Genomic DNA, 25,223 nt, shown 5'->3' on the forward strand with positions numbered 1-25,223 from the left:
AATTTACAATTGCTCCTCAGTGTAAATTGTTTGCATTTTACAACTTAATTATGAGTAACTTGCTAACTTAAGTAAAACTGTGATTTTCAAAATCCACGGATAGCAACTACTTTTAACTAAACTATTTATAAATACCACGTGGGAAATACTAATCTGAATTAAAGTATTATAAAAAAATGAAAATGCACTAATTACGTCTATGGTGGTATACAGAAAACTCCGGTCCTACAGCACACTTTAGTTTTACAGAACACTCTAAGCTTACAGAACACTCCGGTCTTACATAACACTTTAGTCTCACAGAACACTTTGGTCTTACATACCACTTTAGTCTTACAGAACATTCTGGTCACAGAACACTCCGGTCTTACATAACACTTTAGTCTTACAGAACATTCTAGTGTTACATAACACTCTGGGCTTACAGAACACTCCGGTCTTAGAGAACACTCTAATCTTACAGAACACTCCGTAAGCAACTATTCTATTGTGTTTGGAATAGTTTATATTTTCCAAACGCTCTGTCTCTCTCTGTGAAAACGCTCCATTTAATATCCTAATATAGATACGCAGATGTATAGAATTTAAAATCTATTTTCAAAATTTCAGGAGATCCCCTGAAATTTTGACAGCTAATTTTACAATTAGCATTTGTCAACATTTTAACCTATTAAAGAAACCGAATCTGAAAAATTATGAATTTGAAGTTGAATTTAGTAAGACTAATAAAGTTCAATAGTTTGACTTGATTTATTGAACAAATACTAAAAGAAATTTGTGAGAAAACTAAACCTGGGATTTTATAACAATTTCTGTATTATTATTATTTTTTTATTAATAAACGCTTTATATATTTTTACCTTATATAACATTTATAATTTGAAAATAAAATGTCTTTAACAAATGCATCCGTTAGTTAAAATCATAAATCAAATACAATAAAATAATCCCGTTCTGACTTATAAATTGGAAAAAAGACCATGAAAATAAAATTTCTTAAAACTAACAAAAGAAAAATGTTTATATTATACGACCATTTTCAAACAGATGTATCCTAATATCATTGTTGTGTTTTTATATTGTTTTAAAATATCGTTTCGTTTAACATCGTGATTTTCTTAATTAGCAAATATGGCTTTTTATTTTGCCAAATTCTTCTTGATGTGAACTAAACATTTGCTAAAAATTTATTTTTAAAAAGGAAAGAAAAAAATGACGTTTTCTTTTAATATGAAAAATACCTATAAAAGCGATTTTAGTTGTAAAGTCTTCAGGGCAAGAGATAGGACTTTTTCAGACTATTCTGTTATTCGAGTATTCAAGGTGAGAAATAAGAAATCATGGAGTTCAGAAAAATTATGCATCAAAAGGTATCTATTTTAATTCTTTTATATTATGTAAGATTTTACGTATTCAAAAGACATTCTTTAACTAATAATTGAAATAAAGTTGTTTGTCGGGATAAAGCCGTTTGTCGTGATAATGTTGTATGGGTTTACATAAAACCCTGTAGTTTGATGGGATTGTAAACTTTACACGTTCATAAAATCTGAGCACTAATTGATTGTTAAACAAAATTTGAATTTTGTTTTATTATTTGTATTTTTTGATTTTGCTGTTTATACATAAGATAAATTACAAATAAATCTCAGAAAAAACAAAATTTAAGTAGAAATATATATAATAAACAAAGAAGAATATGGGCGGCTCAATACCATTAGGGGAGAGTGGGGTAATGGTGAACGCGGGGTAACTCCGAACATGGTCAAAACGGCACGATAAAAAAAAATAGTTGAGAATTTCTTTGTGCCTGCTAAGAAGGGGTCCCATACTCAGTTCCAGACGTGCAGTAGTGTAGCGATGCTGCGCTCGTTGTTCCCAATAAATTGATCCTAACTTTTTCTGATAGTTTCATGTAATTTTTTGCTTGAGAAATATTCCTGTTATAGCCACTATGGATATAAAATCCACTCTTTTTGTTGTTATTGTTATTGAATAGTACCATAATCAAGGAGTTTTTAACACGTATTATATTATGTGTCAATACAGCCACAATACACCAGTTTTTAACACGTATTATATTTTATGTCAATGCAGCCGCAATAGATTAATCGTATTTCATGTCTTTGTGTCCGCGGAGAAATAACGAACAATCTTAGTGGGATAATACAAAGATAGAATATAACTAAATCGTTTATATTAATTCTTTGTGGTAATAAAGAAGCCTTTATCTTATTTCTGCCGATTAATTATGAATTAATGGCCATGTTTATTTAATATCAAATTTGCGTTATGAATTTTTTTAAACTAACACAAATTTTTTGCGTTGAAAGTTTTAATTAAAATACTTATAACTTTTCTATAATTTTCATTCTATATATTTTGATTTTTAGAAATTTCTTATTGGTATTTCGTCGACTTACTATCAAAACCTCCTATTTTTTCATTTTTGAGGTTTTGACTTAAATTGACATAATCTAATTTTGACTTAAATTGACATAAATCTAATTGCCTCGGAAAATTTCCGAGGCAATTAGATTTATGTGGTTTTGCATAGAGCTGCGCATTAAGAAAACTAACCAATTTAAGTCAAAACCTCAAAAATGAAAAAATCGGACTTAGGAGGTTTTGATAGAAAGCCGACGATTTGTTTGCTTTGGGAACAATTTTTGAGTTCAGATGAAAAAAAGTTGTTAAATATAAATCTAGTTCGGAATTAATACTAAAAACATGTATGATATTATTCTATTTAACAATAATAACGCAATTTGTAAATGCAATATTTATTATATCTTACGCAATTTGTAGATAGAATATAAATCAGATTTATTTGGTTTTTTATGTATATATGAACGGACCGATATTTGAGTGTATGTATGTGTGTGTGTGTGTGTGTGTGTGTGTGTGTGTGTGTGTGTGTGTGTGTGTGTGAGTGGGTGTATAATGAAAATAAAAGTAGAATGAAATAGAGAATTAAAAATGCAAATAGTAAACTGATTGTTAAACCAGTTTTCTCTTTAGTTTCTTTTTTCCTTTTTCATTTTTATTGGCTGAACTTTTCAGTTATATTAATGGGGCTGGATGATAAGACCATGTCTTCTGCCAGCTCCGGTCGAAACTTTAATGTTATATTTTTACGTTGTAAAAACATTGTAAAAGCTTATTTTTTAATGACAAAATTAAAAAAATTAAAAAAAAAATTTGTTTTTAAATAGTAAAAATAATTTGTTTTCCTTGTTTTACATTTAGGATTAACCTAAAATGTGAGCTGCGAGCTCACATTTTAGCGTTTTGTTGTTTCCACCACCGCAATTGTTTTGTGAAGTATCTTTATTCCGTCTAAGGCATTAACATACCTTAATTTGAAATTTACTTAATGCCTATAAGATAATTATTTAACAATCTTTTTATCTGACAATCATAATTCTCTGGTCGTTTTTTTTCAAGTTTTCTGCTGTAATTCTATTGGTGCGCGAGCTGTGCAACCTTCTTTATTAAAACATAAAGTTTATTATTTTCTTACTAAATACTCACACATCTTTTTTATTGAAAAAATTTTAACTAATTTTTGACATTGTACACATCAAAGTATTTAATTAGTCATAATTTGGTGATACGCGTATTTTTTTAGATGGAAGATCTTAGAAGAACTTATGGATTAAATAGAACCTTTTACCGGAGTCCCAACCATTGCATATGTACTTGTACTAAGTCGAATCGAGGTAAATAAACGTTGCTTGGCCATTTTAACTGTGTTTTACTGTTTATCAGCAAAAATAAGCGTACAATTTTATTTTAGATCGCACTTTTTTTGAAGAAACCTTTGGAAAAATTCACCAGCATTTACATCCAAAAGAAACTTATGCAAAAGCAATTTTTCGAAAAAGAATTCTACCTCGTCAACTACACTATAATAACAATGTCTCATTTGCAGAACCTTTAGAAAAAAGTAAACGATTAAATAGATCAGTAAATAATGGATTTTATAGGAGTATTGTTTTGATTCAAAATGACGTAGCAACGGATTTCCGTATTGCTGCACGAGAAAATGAACGCATTAAAATAAATCACTTAACTAACGAACAAAACAGCCTTCAAATAAAACCCACAGTTTCATCTATAAAAAAGTCTAGGAGTGATCAAGCTTCTGTTGTCAATCAGAGAGGAAAAAGATTTCAATGTTTATATTGTGTAAAAAGTTTTAGCAAATCGTCACATCTTCGTGATCACCATCGTACACACAGCGGAGAAAAACCGTTTGTATGCCAATTCTGTGAAAAAGCGTTTTCTCAGTTTTCTAACTTGCGGACACACATACGCATTCACACAGGAGAGAAGCCGTACGAATGCTTTATTTGTAAAAAATCGTTTACACAAAGAGTGACATTAAAGAGTCATTTAAAAGTACATTAACATAATTAAACTTGACACTTAGTTTTTGTACTTTAGCGAACCCTTCTTATAAACCCGTGTCGCTTTAAAAAACCCGTGTTTAGTGCAGAAAACGTTTTGTTAATTATGCAGTATATACTATATGTGCACTTATAAGATAATATTCAGGTATTAGGACTATAATACGTTAAATTGTATTATGACCTATTGTGAAAGTATTTTTGTTTTTTCTAAAAACAACTTAAAACTAAAAGTTATTTTTATAATATAATAAAGAACTTTAAAAAAATTCTGTTTATTTACACAAATATAAATTATATATATAAACTTATTGTACATATTTAAATTGTTTATTGTATAAAAATATATCGTATAAAAAGTTTATTCATTATTATATATGTATAAATATATATACAATAAAAATTTTCCAAATGATCGTCAAGTTCCATAGTGTAGTGGTTATCACGTTCGCCTAACACGCGAAAGGTCCCCGGTTCAAGCCCGGGTGGAACTATTTTGCTTTAAACTACGTACAAATGGTCGACCAAATTTTGGCATTTTTTTTATTTTTTATTTTCTATATTATTTCATTAATTATTTATCTAATAGTTAACTTAATACAGTAACCTCTCATATACCGGGAATATGCAAATTGTAGAAATGCGAAAATGCTGACATTTTTAATGGGTAAACTTACCCATAAAAATGTCAGCATTTTCGCACTTTCTATATTCAGCAAATTCGCACTTTCAATCCCAGGACTTTAAAATGCTGGGATAAAGTGTGGAAATACGGTTAGAGGCTTGGAAGCTTCAATAAACACATCGACTGATTTAAGGAGAATATGGAAAGGAGTGCTGCTACAAAGCTGAGAGTTTGGGTTGGGACATCAGAATGGTTATGGGTGGTTAATGGGTTAGGAGAAATTTTCTGCACTTGATTTTTGCAATTTACTTGTCGAAAATTTCCGCATTTGCACATTACCTAGGTTAGGAAAAGAAGTAGATATTTTATATAAGATGCATGCTAAGTCCTTGTAAAATATCAAAAGATTACCAATTTTTTAGATTTTAAAATTTTTTATATAATACATAATATGTATTATATAAAATTTTTTGACTATACAAAGTTTGAACCTCAATTTGAGGGGATTACAAATTTTATGTCATAGCTTTTGAACATTAAGAAATTACTGCATGAAATTTAAAATTTGTTTGAAATTTAGGATTGAGTGGATTTTGTCTCTGTAAGTGCGTTAACTACTTTATTATCAAACATTGTAAGATCAACTCTATAGCTAATATTAAAGGTCACCTTTCTTCCGGCAATATCAAAAACTTTGCAAAACGTCTTTAAGGTATTTATTTAATTTTTAGATAGAGTATTTACATTGAGAATATACATTTTGCAGAAATTTCAGAAAAGTGTATATTCTCAGGATAGCATTTCAATTTTTCCTCAAAATATCGTGCAAGGTAGGATAAATATGTACATTGTGTACAAGAGCTGAGTTTTTGATCATTTGATATTGTTTATCGCTGAGATCAGTGTTCATTTTAACGCAAGAGCTTCCTCTACACTCATATAAATGGGAAAGGTTTTATACAAAGTTTCATCTCTAAAACATTAGAAATATTGTTTTTTTAAATAGAGGCTTTTTTTTCTTCAGCATCATTTTCACTTTTTGCAGAAGCTAGAAATTGAGCTTCATGATGTTCAGTGGCTAGTTCTTTTATTTTTTTTCTTTTGCTTTGCTCTCCAAGAACACTCCATTGTTTATGGGGCCTTCCGGAACCAAAATGGCTATTTTTATTGTCCATAAGATTTCTTTAAAGCCAACGATTTTATTTTTGTATAAATGTATCATAATTTCGTCCATATTGTTTTAGTTTTTTCTTCACCATTGAAATAAATATAACTAAAGCAACCTTTACTTTATTTAAGTTTTCTTTGCGAATTTCTTCAGTATTGAATCCTTCCATAATCTTAATTTATCCACTCCTAATTCACGTATAATTGAGATAAGATCTAATCATTTCATTGTTATTGTTTTTAAGAACCATCAATATAATAAAACTAATATATCAGAAACACTTTAAATTACATTATATATTTTTTATTTACACTGTTTAAAATTTTATTTTGTTATGGCTTTAACAATTGTCACATTGTTACATCCTGTAAAAGCACTATATTACTAAGCTAACTTTATATTACAGGAAATAATAAAGTTGTTCAGTTAAGCTTTTTCAAACATGTTGTACTTATCGAGTAATAAATCGTTCTTTAAAATTTTCAATAAATATCTTAACAAACTATCAAATAGTATATAATGATTAAAGCATGTTTTTTAAAACTATATTTAATATTTATGATTTAAAAACTATATTAGAGCAAGTAATACAAGTAAAAAATTAAAATGTAAGTTTCCCGCCATTTTCATTTGTTTTAATTATAACAAAATACTTTCAATAATGGCGGAAAATAAGGTTTTTAAGTGTTTAACAACATTTGTATTTCTTTAATAACTTCCGATACCGCAGGAGACCGCAGTAATCCCTTTATATTTTAAAAGTAGAAATGTTAATTAACTAGAAAATATATGTATGTTTTTAAAACTCGGTGGAACATTTTTTTAGCTGATATATAAATCAAAAAAATACAATTACTTAAAAAAAGTCTTTAAACTTAAACAAAAAAATAAGACTTTTTTTTTTCTTTTTAATAAATTTGAAATATATAGAGCCAAAAGATTATCTTCAAAATAAATATACACTTTTATTTAAATTAAAAGTACTCTATTTTAGTTAAATAAAAATCTCACATTTTTCAGATTTCTTTGAAAATAGTAAGAAATTTGTTCACTTCTTTTTACTATAAAATACAAAATAAAAGTTTTATGAAACAATTTTTTATACTTTTGAAATAAAAAATTATTTCAATTTAATATTATTTAAAAAGGGGCACTTAATTTATAGAAAAGTTGTGAAGGGTTTATTACCATTTTTTTGTTGTTTTGAGTCACTGTGCAGCGCTTGAATCGAAACTGATATAAAAATAATTTTAGCACATTCTTTTTGGAAATTTAATTTTAATTCTGATAGTGTAATTTGTATGCAGCTAGAACAAAAAGTTAAATCAAAAATCAAAAAAGTAAAAAAAAATATTTTTTCTGATAAAACCGCACACTCGATTAATTACTTAGTTTAGTTTTTCGCAAGTGACTAAGCGTCTATCTTTATCTAATTAACTTAGTGTTAATTCCGGTTTAATTATGAATAAAATATAATGTTATTTGTTAATATAATAAACTCTTACTTATTAAAAACCAATTATTATATTATTTCTCAATATAATTACACTCACTCAACTCAATTTAACTCACTCACTTTAACATGCCAACTAAAAAAAAACAAAAGCATACAAGGAAGACGATATACTAGCCGCATTAACTGATATGAAAGAAAATAAAACATCACTGAGAAAAGCTGCATTCAAACATGGCGTTCCAGTTTCAACGCTTAAAGATCGCAAAAATAACAACAACAAAGGCTTCCATGGCTCAGGTACATCAACGGTACTCTCAAATGAAACTGAAAGATTGATGGTGCATGCGTTCCAATTACTTGGTGATTGGGGTTATAGTTTAACCCGAAATGAAATTTTAACCCAAATGAAATTGGTTTTATGTCTTTATGAAAAGATGATTAAAAGAAATTTCAACAAGAAAAGCGGATAACTTAGCATCTAAAAGAGCCGCTTCTTGTACGCCAGAAATAATTGATCGTTATTTTGAATGCGTCGCCAAGCAATACCAACAGACTGGTATAACTTCTGAGTCGCATATTTGAAATTGTGATGAAACAGGTTTTACGGGTGATCAAGGCAAAGCAACCGCAGTGTATCGAAAAGGGACAAGACGTGCATTTAACTTACTGGCAACAATGAAAAAAATTATTATACTGTGAACAATTGCTTCAACGCTGATGGGCATTTTGCACCATCATTTGTGATATACAAATCAAAAAGAAACTTTCGTCCTGACTGGGCAAGAGGAGGTCTAGTTGACACCAAATATTCAATTTCAAAATAAAATTGGATGGAGCACGATACGTTTATTGAATGGCTGAAAAAAGAATATATACCCGAAACTGAGCAATTTGGTGGTATTCATATTTTAGTATTAGATGGGCATATAACTCACATAGCTTTGGAAGCGGTATTGCTGTGTAAAAAGTACGATATAATCTTGGTTTGTTTACCAGAGCATTTTTCATATATTCTACAACCATTGGATAGAGGTGTCTAACGTTTTTAAAACGTGATTAAACAAACGTTTAATCAACCTTCATCAACTTTAGCAGCCTCCACAGCACCTACACCACCTTGCTTAGATACAGCTTTTTCATCTTCAACAGCCACCGCAGCACCTACTCCAACTACACACCAATTACCATCTTTCTCAACTACACCAGCTTCAAGTTTTGATAGGTATCAAGCATGTGTTGAGCGTTGCAAAAATAGTATTAAGATTGAAGCAGTTTTTTCAAGCAAGAAATCAATCGCATTTTAAGAAATCGAAGCAGTGCAACATGTCAAAACTTGGCATAGTATTACCGAAGAAAATGTGACCGAGTTCATCAAACAAAAAGATAAAGAAAAAGCAACAAAGAAAGCCATGAAAATTGCTAAACTTAACGCAAAGCGTAGACCCTCTATACCAAGTACTCAAATGCCTGAGTTTTACAATGCTGAGCAACCTCAGCAAAACAATAATAAAGAACAAGTAACAAAAGCCAAACGATTAAAAGTTGCAAAATGTAAAAAGTGTAGTTTACAGTTACACACAGAAATGTTGCAATGCGAAAATTTGATCTGTCGGGAACGGTTGTGCAAAGAAACATGTTTACCAAAGAAGTGTGTAGTTGGAACTAAATATTTTTGCTGCAAAAAATGTAAAAACTTTAATTTAATTTCATAAATATAAGTTGTGTTAAAAAAAATAATAAAAAAAAGTTAAAATTTAACAATTTGCGGTTTTATCAGAATGTCGTCTAAAACTGCACAGTTTTTTTTCTTTACATTTAAAATTTTCGATAATTTAATTTTTTTTTTTATATTTTATATTATCTTATGTAGTTTTTTATTACATATCTAATAAAAAATAAATAAAGACAAAAAATGAATAATAAAAAAATTATTTAATTTTTATTGATAAGTGTGCGGTTTGACCCGATTTTATTCTAATATTTTTAGTAATTACATGCTTTTTTTTAGTTATTAACCGCTAAGCTGTTATTTACAGCGTTACGGAACCAGGAATTCAGTGGTCTGGATAATTATATGTTAATATATTCAAAGATTATTCTTAAAATAGGTATGATAATGATTCTGTGATAGTTATCTGGATTATCAAGAAATTTTTTTATAAGATTTGACTATTGGAACAACAATGGATTTTGATAAGAACCGCTTCATTATTAAAGATATTATTATTAAACTTTGAAAGCCATATAAGGTGGTTAAAAGAGTACTTAAGATATTCTGCAGCAATTCCATAGGAACTATGTGTTCGATTAGACCTTAGTTTAAGAATACAAGTTTCTATTACGGAGCTTGGTGTGAGTAAGGAAGACCGGGACTAGTTGACCGAAGGGGTAAGTTGACGAACTGCGTTTATCTTCAGAGCCATTCATCAGAAAGTGACAAAAATGATACAGAACCTTCCTAATTGGCCATTTCATCATTCACTATAGTATTGTCAGGATTCGCGCATGCGCATAAGAGAAATTAAAATTTATGTGTTTTTCGGAAAAAAACGTAGTATTTGGAACATCACTTCCTTTTTACAAAGAAAATAGTTGGTCGAATGAAAAAAAAAATTATTGTAAAAGTTCCAGTCACAATTGGTTTACTATATGCAGTCAGACTTTTTTTCAAAGTTGCCGTTTTTCAAAATCTATAGACTGTTTATTGAAAAAAAGGCTTTCGGGGTAAGTTGACAAAATTTTCACTGGGTAAGTTAGCTCAGAGCATTTACTATGAAAAAAAAACATATATTTTTATAAAATTAATTTCTTTTTAACTTTTAACGATATTGAAAAAACTTACTCTTACAAAAAAATTAAAAAAAATTTTTTTTTAGCTTTTTTCACAGATAAAAAGTGGGCTACTGTTTTGGCTGTTATACGTACTAATATTTGGTACCAGCTAAAAGTAGTATTAAATTTTTGGCTTAAATTTGTTGCCAAAATTAATAGTAAAAAAGTATTTATTAGTTTTGCACTTAATAATACATTATTAATCATTTTTATAGTTTGCGTCAACTTACCACGTGGTGGGGTAAGTTTGCAAAACTTTTTTTTTTTTTGAGGGCCCGGGAAGTTCCCAAGAATTTTTTTTGTAAATGAATGCAAAATTTATCAGTTACCCAAATTCATACTCTTTGAGACTACACTGTAATACTTTTGAAAAAATGTGCTGTTTGGGCTACAAAGCTCATAGAGTAAAAACCGAGCCAACTAGCCCTGGCCTCCCCTACTTTTTTAGGCTCATCTATGAGTAATGGAAGATGACAGTTCTTAATTTTTGTTCGTGATTGTGGAGCAATTAAAAATTGTATTAAATTTTTGTCAAAATTAATAGTGAAAGCACAAACTTTTGAATTTGTTTTAATTCTTCGGATACTATTTCAAAACCATGGATGAGCAGTTTTTTGAGGATATTCAATGTTTTTGATAATTTTATTGATTTTTAAGTTAAAAGCTACTTTTAAAGTTTTATGGAAATTTTCAAAAGCTTGTATATACTAAATGAAATATATTTCTACAGTTTGTTTCTATTGCTTCTCCAATAAAAGTATAATCTTTGAAATAATCAGAGAGATTCTGATAGTAAATTTTGATAAATTTCTTATCTAGTAGGGATTGTATAGTATTTTTTAAGTATATTATTTATAACTGGTGTTAAATTTTTACTAGTACTTCAGATTATTTCATCACGATGTACACGACATATTGGAGGATTTAAAACCACCAACTTTTTTTTTTAAATAAATGTTTTATATCTATTATTTATATCTATTATCTATTAATACTGCATTTCATAAACTGTAGCCACGCTTCCAAAGTCGCAAACAGGTTACTGATTTTTTATACTTTTGAATTTTCAATTTTTTTGAAATCTTTCATCTCAAGAATTTTCACATTTTGAAGCAAAAATAGTATTTTCATGTATGCTTTTATTATTAGAGTATATTATTAAAAAGTATGAGATAAATTTAGATACAAGGTCCGTTGGTCCATTATCCACATTATTTTTATAGGATAAACGCAATAAAAATTTAACTTTAATTAGCTTAGCGCCGCGCACTTCACGGAAAAAAAGGGCATGGATATTTGTATTTAATTGCAGTTTTAAATAAGTATTTTCTGCGTAACTAAGAGCTGGGTTGCAACACAGCTTTAAGAGTAACGTCATTATAGTTATTTAAGCGGCTATCATTTTAAAGTGGCGGCAAATATTGCGTTTAAAATTGGCAAAAAGACGCTGTGACGATCATTTTTTTACAAATTGTAAAAGCTATCCCAACTGAAGTTTCATATTTTACTAGCTAATTCAAAAAGAAGAAGATTGTGACTCAAAGGTATAAAAAAAGTTGATCTATCTTGTAAATATAAACGCAGGTTACCAATTGCAAAACGTGTCATCTCTTCTGCGTGCATCTTTATTAGGGCAATTTTAATACTTAAAATTTAACATACAATTTGAAATTTGACTAATAAGTAACCCGTCAGCTAACCAACAGTACATTACATTACATTCAAAATCAGCAATAACTAATTTATTGTTAACAACAGCTACATGTTTGTTTTATATGTAGTTGTTAAATCGTAGCTGTTGTTCTTAGCGTGTAGATAAAATTATTGTTAAACAACAGCTTCATACTTTTATTGTTACAACAAAAACATGTTGCAGTCTCCTCTAACAAATTTTCTTGGTAATCCTAAGGTAGTTCAAGTTTAAAATTACATTCACGATTCAAATACTGTTTCCACTGATATCGACGCACTTGTTTGCCGTCATCTAATAAAGACAGGTTTTTTAAGCCATGATCACGTGATCAATTATTGCAAAAATTACTTTAAATGATTTGAACCAAAGATGGCAAGAGAATCTTGTTAATTTTCAAAACTGGTAGTAATTATACAATTATTTTACATTACCATAAGCATCTAATTAAATTTAATTTAAGATTAAATTTCATTTACTTGTGCCATTGAAATCAAAAGCTTTAAAAATAGTAGCTCAAAATTTATTGAACATTTTTCTTGAATATGATACGACAAATACCTTGTAGTCTGACAATGAGAAAGAATTTACAGCTGGAATTATACAAGAGCTCTCTACTCTCTAGCTCGGTTTAATTTTTAAAATGAAAGACACCCTCAGTCACAAGGGTCTGTTGAAAGAATTAATGCTACTCTGAGAATTTCTCTTTTAGCTTGAATATAAAACAATAAATTATCTGCTTGGAGTTTAGGAGTAAAAATTGTTCTGTGGAATATGAACACGAACTTTCATAAAAAAAAGTAACCGTATAAATCTCTTTTGAAATCAAATCAAAAATTGGAAAAAAAAATAAAAATTGACAATTTTTTAAACGTCTCTGTACCATTTTTAGATAAATGAAAAGATGATCCTGCTAATCTGGCGTCGTTTTAAAAGTTTAAGATATGAAATATACAATTGGTACAAAAGGTGGTATAACTGATCTTTTGTTGGAAAGAAACAGCTTCAAGAGTGTTTTATTTATTTGATTAACAGTTAGTTAGGTGCTTACTGAAGTATTCGAGGATTCGTTTAAAAATGTTCTCTTAGTCATGGCCAAAGTTTAAAAAGATGCACTTACAAATCCCAATGTGACAGTAAAATATTGTCTGAAATTGATAATTTGAAAACATCATTTCCAAGTAGTGTTATCAAATTGTCTCAATTTTAAGATATTTTGTACAAAAGCAATAAAATTGAGGATTTACTTGAAAACATTTTAATTCTATGGTGGAAAAATTTGGTAAGTACAAAGGTCTAGGAATGATTGTCCCTAAAAGCAAAAAATAGTTTTTGCGTTCAGTGTGGCATATAAAGTAATTTATATCAGTGGCGACCATAAGTATGTTATGAAAATAAAATGTCGTTTGGTATACTTATGCTTACTTACATATTTCGCTTATGTAAAAAAAGCTCAATTTCTTAAGAATGGGTAGGAAATATCCAAATTAAAGCAACAAGCGCCGAATTTCATTATTCTGTTTGAAATATCTTAAAATGTTATTTCTTTATCTAATTTTATTTTTTATCTATATTATACAAAAAAGAGTTTAATTATGAATTTCACTCAATTCCTGAAATATGCAATAGCCTGTGTCATTTTGTAACTAAAGTCAAAAATTAGTAACACTATACTTTGTAATATTTGTCATTCACATCAAATTGATCTGTAAAAATTAATTTAATGATCGATTTGATTAGAGATTAAAGTTTTCATTAAAGATCTTCAGCTTGTGAGGTCATGTTTTGAGTTTGTAAGGTCAATTACGTAAAACTTGATTTTTTTAATTTTTCATGCTTTTTATGGAAAATACTACTTATTAAATTAGGTTTGTAATAATAATTTATAATAAAAAAGTATTGAAAACTTAATAATTTAGAAAAATAAGTTTTATCTGCTGAAAAGTCTCTTCTTACTTGCTGCCAGCATTTCATTTCTTGAGTCTCAATCTTGAGTAAGGCAAATATTTCTCTCGGCACAGTCATGTTACTTGTAATGTAACAAATGGCTCTGAACGTTGTTTCTTCTCTTCTCATTCTTTCAATTTAATTTAATTTTTAAAGCATAAACATAACACGTTTACATACAAACAACATACATACAAACAATACATACAATACATACAACAATACATACAAACATACATACAACATACATACAAACAACATACATACAAACATAAACATAAACATAAAGCATAAACATAAAATGTTTAAATTATAAATATTACAAAGAAACAAGACATACAAAAAATAAAAATAAATAACCTTATGATAGAGCCGGTCTAAATTTCAGGAAGTAATACACTCTCCTTAGATTGGTTGAAAAACATAATTTTTTTTAACCTTGCCCATTTTATTTACCTTGAAAAATAAAACTAGTCAATATTTATACAATTTAGAATTGTATTGGGAAGTGAACTTGGGAAGTGAGTTAGGCAGTGACTAGTTGTGAAGTAAATAAAGTTCAACAAAAAAATCGACAATTTATTTAAATACTTTATAAATTTTATTCCAAAAAAGGACAAGAAAAACATTTTATAATAAGTTTATAAAAAATGTCAGAAATAAACAATTTGTGCATGAGAAAGAGTGCTACTAAACACAGTGTAAGCAAATCAAGATTTTTTGACCATTTCAAAAAGATTAAACATCAGTATATAAATTTAATAGTTGTTGGTGTAACAACTAATTTTAATAAAAAGTCAAGTTTTTTCTCCATTAATGAATAATTAATTAAATGCTCACCAATTAAGTTCCCCGGTCAAACTGTTAGCATTTATGATATCCCACAAATTTTATCTCCGAACTTGGGATAGAACTGCTACTCCTACAAATATAAAATCAGGATTTAGATATGCTTTGGTCTTTTGAACTAGGATTGAACTTTGATCTTTTGAAAATCAGGATTTAGATATGCTTTGGTCTTTTGAACTTTTGAACGTAAACTATATTTACGGATGAAGATTACTTATCATCTTATATGACAAATTGACCAAAAACTGCTCAATCAAATAGTCATATAACATTTCGTAACGGCGTTGATCAATGTGCATCATTTTAACTAATTGGTCAACCGCTAACAATAGCTCCGTTAGGTGATGAGGATAATGTTGAACTGATGCGAGTAACTACAACTGCTAATAATACTCATATTGAAACACAACCGAATTTCTCATCTCATGTTAGTCATAACATGTGAATGCCATCAACTCATTCTAATTTTCCAAAAACATTTGATAACAATGAGCTTTCAAATTTATCAAAGCAACGCATCTCTATTAATTCACATGTTACGCCAAAACAAATTTATCCTTATCCTAAATCAAACACTAATAATCGAGACACTAATAATAACCTTGTAAGGTTAGACCTTATAATAGTCACAGAAACCCCGGAAAAAAAGCACTTGTAACTGCTAAAAAAAAAGAAAGAACGGCGCAGAAGCTTACAGAAAAGGCAATCAAGAAAAAGATTCTAAATGGAAAAACCTCCTTAAAAGCAATCCTTAAAGAATCATTGTTAGATGAATCAAAAAACCTACAATTTCCAACAAATAAGAGTACATGTAACCTTGATAACAACGGAACCAATTGCAATAATTTATAAATTGAAAACAAACTATTATTGTTGAAATTGCGTATTTATTTATTTGATGTCCATTATCTCCCCTATACATGTCTAGTGTCCAAAGTCACTACGCATGCAGTGAGACTTTGGACCCTGTCGACCTAGTGACTCTGCCCAAAGGGCACTGATGAAATAAAACTTTCAACTTTACTATCTAAACTAAACTAAGTTTTATTTTGTACCACATTTGCGTCTCCCAAAAAAAAAAAAAGTCCTCAATTTTTAAGATATTTTAGGAATTTCAAATTCTGGTAGTGGAGGGGGAGAGAGATGCATTCCCCATTCCCCCACCCTCCTTAATCCAGATTCAGGATCCTGAAAATAAAGATCAGTGACAGATATCCGTCACTGATCATTACTTAGAAATTTATTTTGAAAATCTGCTTGACTTTAATTATATTTTTCAATAAATGTGCAAATAAATTGTCTCTCTTTCAAAATCAGCGAATCAGTTTGCTCATATTTCTGCCTATTCTCAGCCTGTATAGTTTAAAAGTGGTAAATAGTTAAAAAAATATTTATTAAATTACGTAAAACGACAACAGTTCCATAGTGTAGTGGTTATCACGTTCGCCTAACACGCGAAAGGTCCCCGGTTCAAGCCCGGGTGGAACTAGCAAAATGCTTTATTTACATTTTTAATTATAGTCAAAAGAAACAATATAAGTTTTTTAATTAACATTTAGGTTTTTAAAAAGATAAAAAATTTTGTTTCTAAGTTTTAATTTCGGATGGAACTAATTCTAACTAAACTGTTTGTTTAACTTTTTACTTAAAATTTTGTGTTGTACAGACGGCTCACAGTGACTGTGACATCCGTTAATTATGTCAACAGTTTCAGTCGAAAATTGTTTGTGATCCCCTAATAAAATTATTTCAAATTTTTGTGCCCCTCTTACCATACTAACTAACAATCTTCAAATGGCTGGTGTTTATGCTAAAAAAGGATTTTAGAAATTAAAAAGTCTACTGCCAAATAAATTTTAATACATTTTTTAACTTGCATATTCAGGGGGAGTAGAAACTGAATATGCCATTGTTGTGCACGGCCTGCGAATAAAGTCTGGACACGCCTATGACTGTAATTTTTTTTTATTTTGTTATTTAAGTGCCCCAAGAAGACCTCACGATCTTGTTGCATAGCACCGCGGAAGTGCATTTAACTAGGAGGTTCACGCTTCCTTCCTTACCGCGACGCGAATATATGTCCAGAGTTTGTTTCAAACCTGGATCTCCTGCTTCTTAAGCAAGCGCTCTAACCACAGCGCCACGGCCGCATATGATTATAAGTTATATGACTATAAGCATATGACTATAAGTTATAGTTTTAAATCTAATAGCAAGTTAAAAAATGTATGAATTTTCATAGAAAATTCAAAGTGTTATAGTATAACACTTTAAACTTTTGAAAAAATCAAGACTTATTATTTTATCTATATTCTATCATATCTATAACTTCCTATGGGAAAGCCAAATGTTCCTTCAATTGTTATGATGGGTAACCCTTCGTGGACTGACGGGACTTTTTTGTCCCACTGTACATTGGGCCAGAATCGTTTAAAAATGGCAAAACTATTTATGGGTTAAATATAGACATGATACATGTTTATAGAGGTTTTTGGGGCTAAAAATTTCCATTTTAATTTTGAGGTGGTCATGACCACGCAAGTGGTTATTTAAAGGGTTGTCAAGGGTGGTCATCGGGTTTCTCGATGGTTTTTAAGTTAGATGGGACATGCTGTATATCTAAATATAGGTAACTGTTTTGAAGAAATATAAATCTGGGTATATTCGGTCTTTAGAAGTGGTCATGATTGCTTAAATGGTCATTTTAGTAGTGGTCAAGGGTGGTCATGAGATGTCCCGCTGTTTTTCAATTAGATGGGACATATTGTATGACTAAATATAGGTTTTTCAGGTTAATTGAAGTCTTTGATTTTTCCCTGACTCCTTCTTATTCTTGAAACCTAAGTAACGTAGCTGCAAAGTATTTTCATCATAAGATCATAATTTTTTTTGGCCAGGAGAATTTCATTGAGTGCTCTCTGTTGTCTAAGATATTTATATTAGGGAGTATGAAATGACTATTTTTCACAACTAAATTACTGTTTTTCCATTTTATGGGCATTATTTAAATGAACAAAACACATTTGACATATTTAAAGTACAATTTTCTTGATTAAAACGGCATTTTAGAAAAGTTATTTAGACGACATAAAACTGAAAATACTAGATGATGTAGTTTTCTCGCTTTCAACACAACGAGAAATTAAAAAACTTTTTTTCTCGTAAACAAGCTAATTTTAACTCTTTACTAAACTAAATTCTTCTTTTTACATAAATAAAAACTTTTTGCATACATAAATACAAATAATAAATATTCTCTTCAGTGACGGATCAAGCATTTTTTGGTGTTTGAAATAGCTAAAGACGGAGCAAATTCCAAACATTTGTATGTTTATACTTATGTCAAATAATGGTTTGCAAAAAATTGCGATGATTGGAGGCTGGGAACAATTAAGCCCAAAAATTTCGTCACTCAAAATGTGAGGGCAACAAGTTGATAAAATATTTTTTGTACTATTCCAGACTAGACTTGCACTGTGTCAAAAAAGTTTTCATCCACCTGTCCTGTTCATTTTTCAGACGCGATAACTTTTTATTGAACAAAGATATAAAAATTTTATTGAACAAAGATATAAGCAATATTCCAACTAAATGATATCAGTTAACCATTCAAGATTGTAAAAAAAGATTTTACAAAATAAAGTATAGAAAATTAAATATCGCATTTTAAACAACACAATACCTGTTTTTTGCGCCAAAAAAGTTTTCATCCACCCTGCACTCCAACCTCAATTTGTTATGTAATCAGTATTAAAGTAACGTTTTTTAAATAGAAATTAGATTTTGTAAGATTTTTGTATTATTTTTTCTTTATATGAATCTTTTATATTTTTAATTTTTGTTAGAATAATTATTAAAAATGAGAGTTGCAGGGGAAATTCAATCACTTATTGTTAGACTATGGAAGAAGGGAAAACCACAGCGAAATATCGGAGAAATAGTAAAGAAACCACGTTTAACTGTGCAGCCCATTATTAAGAAATACCAAACCACCAAAAAAATTACTGATAAGCCACGTATAGGATGTCCAAATAAGATTCAAGTATTGCATCGATGAGCTATAGAAGAGTCATCCAGAATCCTAAATTAAGTGCTCCAAAACTTGCTGGAATGCTGCAAAATAATTACAATTTAAAAGTGGATCCTGAAACTATTAGAATAACCTTAAGAAGAGTTGGTTACAATGGTAGAGTACCATTGAAAAAGCCCTACATCAGCAAAGTAAACAAAGCCAAACGACTTCACTTTGCAAAGCTTTATATTAATGAACCACAAACATTCTGGGAATCTGTCCTTTTCACCGATGAGTCAAAATTTAATGTATTTTCATCAGATGGAAGAGTTAAGTTTCGGAGAAAACCAAATGAAGCATTAAAAAACAAAACTTGTGTCCAACGGTGAAGCATGGTGGAGGAAGCGTTTTAGTGTGGGAGTGTATGAGTGCTTCAGGTGTAGAAAACTTGGTTTTCATTGATGGAAATATGGATCAAAATGTGTATTTAAACATTCTAAAAAATAATCTGGAAGAAAGTGCCCACAAATTGGGACTTACTAAGTAATTTATTTTTCAGCAAGATAACAATCCAAAACATACAGCTAAACGTGTCAAGGAATGGTTTATATTTAAAATAGCTAAGCAACTTCATACACCCCCACAATCTCCAGATTTAAATCCTATCGAACATCTGTGGGATGAATTGGGTAGAAGAATTAGAAACGATGATGTGAGGAATCGGCAACAACTACAATCAGTAATTATGAACGAGTGGGGCTCAATCACTCCATAAATTACCCAAAAATTAGTTGATACTATGAAAAACAGACTGCATGAGGTAATAAAAGCTCGTGGTGAAAACAAAAGATATTAAAACACTAGCAAATTGAGTTTGCATAACAATTTTATTTGATTTTTGTAAAGTGGATAAAAACTTTTTTGGCGCAAAAAAAAAGGCATTGTGTAGATTAAAATGCGATATTTAATTTTCTATTCTTTATTTTGTAAAATCTTTTTTACAATATTTCTTGAATGGTTAACTGATATCATTTAGTTGAAATTTTGCTTATATCTTTGTTCAATAAAAAGTTATTGCGTCTGAAAAATGAACTAGGACAGGTGGATGAAAACTTTTTGACACTGTATATTCATTGATAAATTTTAAGTTTCATAGTATTATTTCTTAGGGTTCTAAAGTTATGACGGTATAAAGTTTAAACTCGCCTCAATTTGAGGGGGATACAAATTTTACACAAACACAATTTTTGAACGCTGAGATAACACTATGAAACTTAAATTTTATTGATGAATATAAGACTAGTCGAAAATAGTACAAAAATATTTTATCAATTTGTTGCCTTCACGTTTGGGGTGAAGGAGGGATGAGATTTTTGGGGTTTATTTGTTCCGAGCCTTGAAATCCTTATTTGTTCCCTTCTCTTTCATAAAATGTTCCGTAACTTTTCACAATAACATTAAAAGTGCCATTTAAAAAAGATTTTAACAAGATTTAAATGATTAAAACTGTTCTATATATGTCTTCTTCAATTTTAAAGCAAAATCTTCGATTGGATATCCTTTGTAATAAAAAGCCTAGCACCTACTGCGCTCAGCTGAGCCCAGAAAATTCGTTTGTAAATTTTTATCTACATATGAGTGTGTAATTTAAAAGAGATCAATGGGCGGCCTAGTGTTTTTCGGCTTGTGTAAAAGTAAGTGTTAAAAATAAATGTTGTGCATTTTAATGGGTTTTATTGAAAAACACTATTGAAAAAAAGCAAGCATAAAAAATAAATTTTCATATTTTTCTTCTTGTTTCAATATATGATGTCAATGGACTAATATAAACTTTTAAAGAATTAAAATTTTGTGTGTAAGTAAAAAAGTGTCTTGCTGCCCTCATATTTCATTTTTATATGATTTTTTACATTTTCACCAATATTTGAATTATTAATATTGCTGTAGTAAAATTGACATACTGAACTCAAAAACCACAGTAGGGAATAAATTATAAAATTGTATCTTCAACGGCTATATTTAAGGTGGTAGTACCCCAAAAAACATGCTAAATTTTTTTTTTTTAAATTTTAATCTTAACAATTTTCATTCATTTATCATGTCTACTCTTATAATAATTTAAAAAAGTAAAAAAAAAATAATCAAAAGGCCTAAATTATCCTTATTAGATTTGGTACTGGAAAATTAATCGCCTTAGCAACAATCCTTAGAGATTTCTTGCTATATCTTAAAAAATACAAGTCTAATTTGTATACTTTTTTGGTGTGTTTATGACCAGAGAGCCTTTTTACTCAGAGAGAAAACTCATACGGAAAACGGCGGCCATGTTTTTGCCAAATTAGCGTACGACATACACTGCAGGCCAAAAGTTTCCGGACACTTGATATTTTTGTATAAAAAGCTAAAATCTATCCTGTATCATAAAACTAATCAATAATATTAATTTATAATACATAAACCTACTAATTTTAAGTGTTTATGTAAGTTTGAGGTCAGTAATTGAGTATTACTGACCTCAAACTCACATAAATAAGTTTGTTTTTTTAATTGTTTATTTTAACTTGATATATAGCGTTACATTACTCTTAAGAGTTTGGTCTTGTTAAAGTTATTTACTTGTTGAAACATGAAGTAAATATTTAAAACATAATGATAGCCGATTAAAATGATTAAGAATATTTAGTTTTGTTTAGTTTTCATTTGGTATTAATGATGGTTGCATTAAAAAATCTTGAAAAAAATTTAAAAATTTAATAATTCAACTATTTAATTAAAAATATGGGTAAAAAATCTTCTTTAACGGTTGCAAAACGTTCTGAAATAATTACATTACATAAAAAAAGTTATTCAATTTGTAAAATTTGCAAAAAATTAAAAGTTGCCAGAAGTACTGTGCAAGACACCATCAAACAATTTAAAGAAACAGGCATTTTTGAAGACAAAAAAAGATCTGGTAGACCACGGAAGACAACAAAAGCAGAAGATAATAGTATAATATTGTTGAGTAAAAGAAATCGAAGACTTACAGTCCTGGAAATAACTTCAGGCTTTAATAGGAGTCATTCAAAATCTATTTCATTAACCACCACGAAACGACGTCTTAGACAAGCAGGACTTTCTGGCCGTATAGCGGTCAGGAAACCGTTGCTACAAATTGGAAATAAAAAGAAAAGGTTACAATGGGCTATAGACCACCAAAATTGGACAGAAGAAGACTGGGGAAAAGTACTATGGATCAACGAGTCCAAATTTGAACTGTTTAAGCAAAGACGTAGAATTTACATCAGAAGAACAACAAAAGAAAAATTTGATCCCAGAGTGTTTCGTGCCAACAATCAAGCATGGTGGTGGGTCAGTTATGGTACGGGGATGTTTTTCTTTACCTGGTGTAGGTGACTTAGTTAAAATTGAGGGTAATATGAAAAAAGAACAATATAGAACAGTTCTAGAAAACAATGCTATACCTTCTGGCTAAAGAACTATTGGTCGTGGTTTTGTTTTTATGCCGGACATTGACCCTAAACACACCTCAAAATTATGTAAGAACTATATAAAGAAACAAGAGGATAATGGTGTCCTCAAAAACATGACCTGGCCGGCCCAAATAACCAGATTTGAACCCAATAGAGTTACTGTGGGAAGAATTAGACAGAAAGGCCAGACGAAAATGCCCAACATCCAAAGAGCACCTGTGGCAGATATTAGAAGAACCCTGGTTATCAATTACACCCGAAATAATAAATAAATTAATAAATAGGATACCATGGATCGCAAAAAAAGTGATAAAAACTCGTGGGTTATTTTTTGACGAAAAGACAGTTTAATAATAATAGTGTTGTTAGTATTTTTTTTTATTTCATTTTTCGGCTTTTTTTTCTTTCTTAAATAGTATGTGTATCTTTTATAAAATAAATATATTTGAGTTTTTTTGAAATAATTAAACAAAATCCAAGTGTCCGCAAGCTTCTAGCCTGCAGTGTACATGAATTCAAGTAAAATCAATTGAAACTTAAAAACATAATAAAAAACAATTAAACACATAATTTTTATTTTAAATAAAAAAAAAATGTTTTAAAAAATAAAACTTTTTATGTTTTTTTTCAAAATTTTTTTTGACAAAAATTTATTTGGCAAATACTTAAAAAAAACATAGCAAAATAATAGTTCTAATCTATAAAATAACTTGATAAAGTTTTAACAATTTTTTAAAATAAATTAGTTCTCAAGTTGAACCTAAACTTTCAGCGCCATTGCATGAATTGTTATACTCTTGCTGCCAAGTTCACAAGAACTTTTTTTGTTTCTTTTCTTTTTACATAATAAACGCTTTTTTTTATGGCTTAATATTTTAAGTCTGAATGTTAAAAATCTGTTTTCTAGCTTCAATTTAATTTGATGACAATTAGGATACAAAGTTAAACTTTTAATTTGTTCATCAGAATTAATTTTCTCTATTAGCATAGTATTACAATTCTTTTGGGAAACAAGGTATGGCTCAAATGATCTGAATATAAACTCCATTTGTAAAATAATTCAAATGTTGTTTCATTAGCAAAAAATAAACTTTTACTTTGTGCTCTTTGTCTATAACAAACTGTGTATAATCAGCATTTACTCTATTTTTAGAACCTAGAGATTCAAAACAAATTGTGCGAATTTTTCAATTTTTTTAATTCTAGAAATTATGTACCCTGCAATATTAAACAAACAATTTTTCTTAGCATTACTTAGTATTAGGCTGGAGGTTTTATCCCAATCTTTGGGTAACACAATGCACTCTTTCTGCTGTGGCTTAAGCACCTTATTATTAACTATATCAAGAAAACCTGATAAGAGTTGACGATCATCTACATCATAACTGCTCTTTTACGATTTTTTTAAGAATTGGGCAACGCAAATAAGTTTCAAGTTATTTTTGAATTGAAGAGCTGTAGGAATTACTTGTTTTGCACGTACCAGTGAAAAAAAGATTCTCTAAGCAGTCCTGGGTAAATCGTGGTGTCATTAGAAAATCAAACTTTTTTTCTAGAAGAAACTTATTTTGCAAGTTAATAACTGATGTTGTTGATAATATAACACCAGATTGAATAGGTCTCCATCTTATTTTTCCACTTTGGCTTAATACTTTTAAGCAACGGCTTAATACTTTTAAACAATTTTTTATCAACGGCGGTATATTATACGTGATCAATACTCCGAGTATTTACAATACTAGATATGCCGACTGGGAATCTTCCTTTAATCTTCCATATAATGATCTTGAAATACAAAGTATTCAAATGCTTGTACAATAGTTTCTGTGGTGTATTTTTTTTTTCCAACTGTAATAGAACTCATATCACGGATGCGTTGCAAAAGATTTAATTGGATTTTGATGCGTTGTAAAAGATTTTATTGGATTTTGTTAAGTTGTTTAAAAAATTAATAGCTTCTTGTAATTTTGAGCAAGAATCGATTGTGGAAATCTTGTTTTTAGATAGATTTTAGATAGACTCAATTTTATGTTTAATCCCACAAAAGTATCCCTCAAAAGTAAAATCAATCTTTATTTTAAGCATAAATTTGACAATTGAATAGTTTTCTTCAAAATCTGTTGACTGAATGATCAGCAACTTTTCACCAGCTAAATACCAAGTTACAATAACTGTACCAAAATTAATATCTTTATTTTGAAACTTTTGATGTAATGAGCTAAAGGATGTAATTTTATCACCAGCTAAAAATATATCGTACACCCAGATCAAGGGTGCCACAAGTCAAAAATTATGGAAATTGAGTTATGAATGTCATTTGATAGTGTGTTATGTGTTGTACATGAGGACAAAATACCACAAGTCTAAAACGAATGTTTACAAAATGACAGATACAAATGGCACTGTTAGTTGGAAAAAAGATTAAAAACTTAAAACTTCAACCGTGATTTTCTCAGTTTGACACTTTTTGACTTGTGGCACCCTTGATCTGGATGTACGATATCAAGTTCGTCGGACATAATGTTACGGACAGATGAAGATGCTTTAAAAGTTGTTCTTAATGGAGTTGGAAGAGTAGGTATTAAACTAGGTTTGATACATGTAAAAAAACGGCTATGGATAATATGATGATATCCGCACGGTGATTCGATACTTACTAAAAATGGGCTTTTATTATGCGCATGCGTTAGCTGCAAATATATAAATATCATTATATTGATTTACCATGTAAAGCTTGCATTGTATATTGTTTACCAGTT

At 29.3% G+C, this 25,223-nt stretch overlaps 1 protein-coding gene and 2 non-coding genes across 3 annotated transcripts; all 3 read left to right on the plus strand.

The window, feature by feature from the left end:
- Positions 1–1,197: 1,197 nt before the first annotated feature.
- Positions 1,198–4,774, plus strand: LOC124807635 (zinc finger protein 616). Its single transcript, XM_065811364.1, has 3 exons — positions 1,198–1,370; positions 3,632–3,722; positions 3,800–4,774. The coding sequence occupies exons 1-3, from the start codon at positions 1,341–1,343 to the stop codon at positions 4,411–4,413; spliced, it is 735 nt and encodes a 244-aa protein (XP_065667436.1). The 5' UTR covers positions 1,198–1,340; the 3' UTR covers positions 4,414–4,774.
- Positions 4,775–4,833: 59 nt separating this feature from the next.
- On the plus strand, positions 4,834–4,906 carry trnav-aac (transfer RNA valine (anticodon AAC)). Its single transcript has one exon. It is a non-coding gene; the product is annotated as a tRNA-Val (tRNA).
- Positions 4,907–16,395: 11,489 nt separating this feature from the next.
- On the plus strand, positions 16,396–16,468 carry trnav-aac (transfer RNA valine (anticodon AAC)). Its single transcript has one exon. It is a non-coding gene; the product is annotated as a tRNA-Val (tRNA).
- Positions 16,469–25,223: the final 8,755 nt, after the last annotated feature.

This window comes from Hydra vulgaris, chromosome 12, assembly GCF_038396675.1.
Source record: "Hydra vulgaris chromosome 12, alternate assembly HydraT2T_AEP".
Classification (NCBI taxonomy): domain Eukaryota; kingdom Metazoa; phylum Cnidaria; class Hydrozoa; order Anthoathecata; family Hydridae; genus Hydra; species Hydra vulgaris.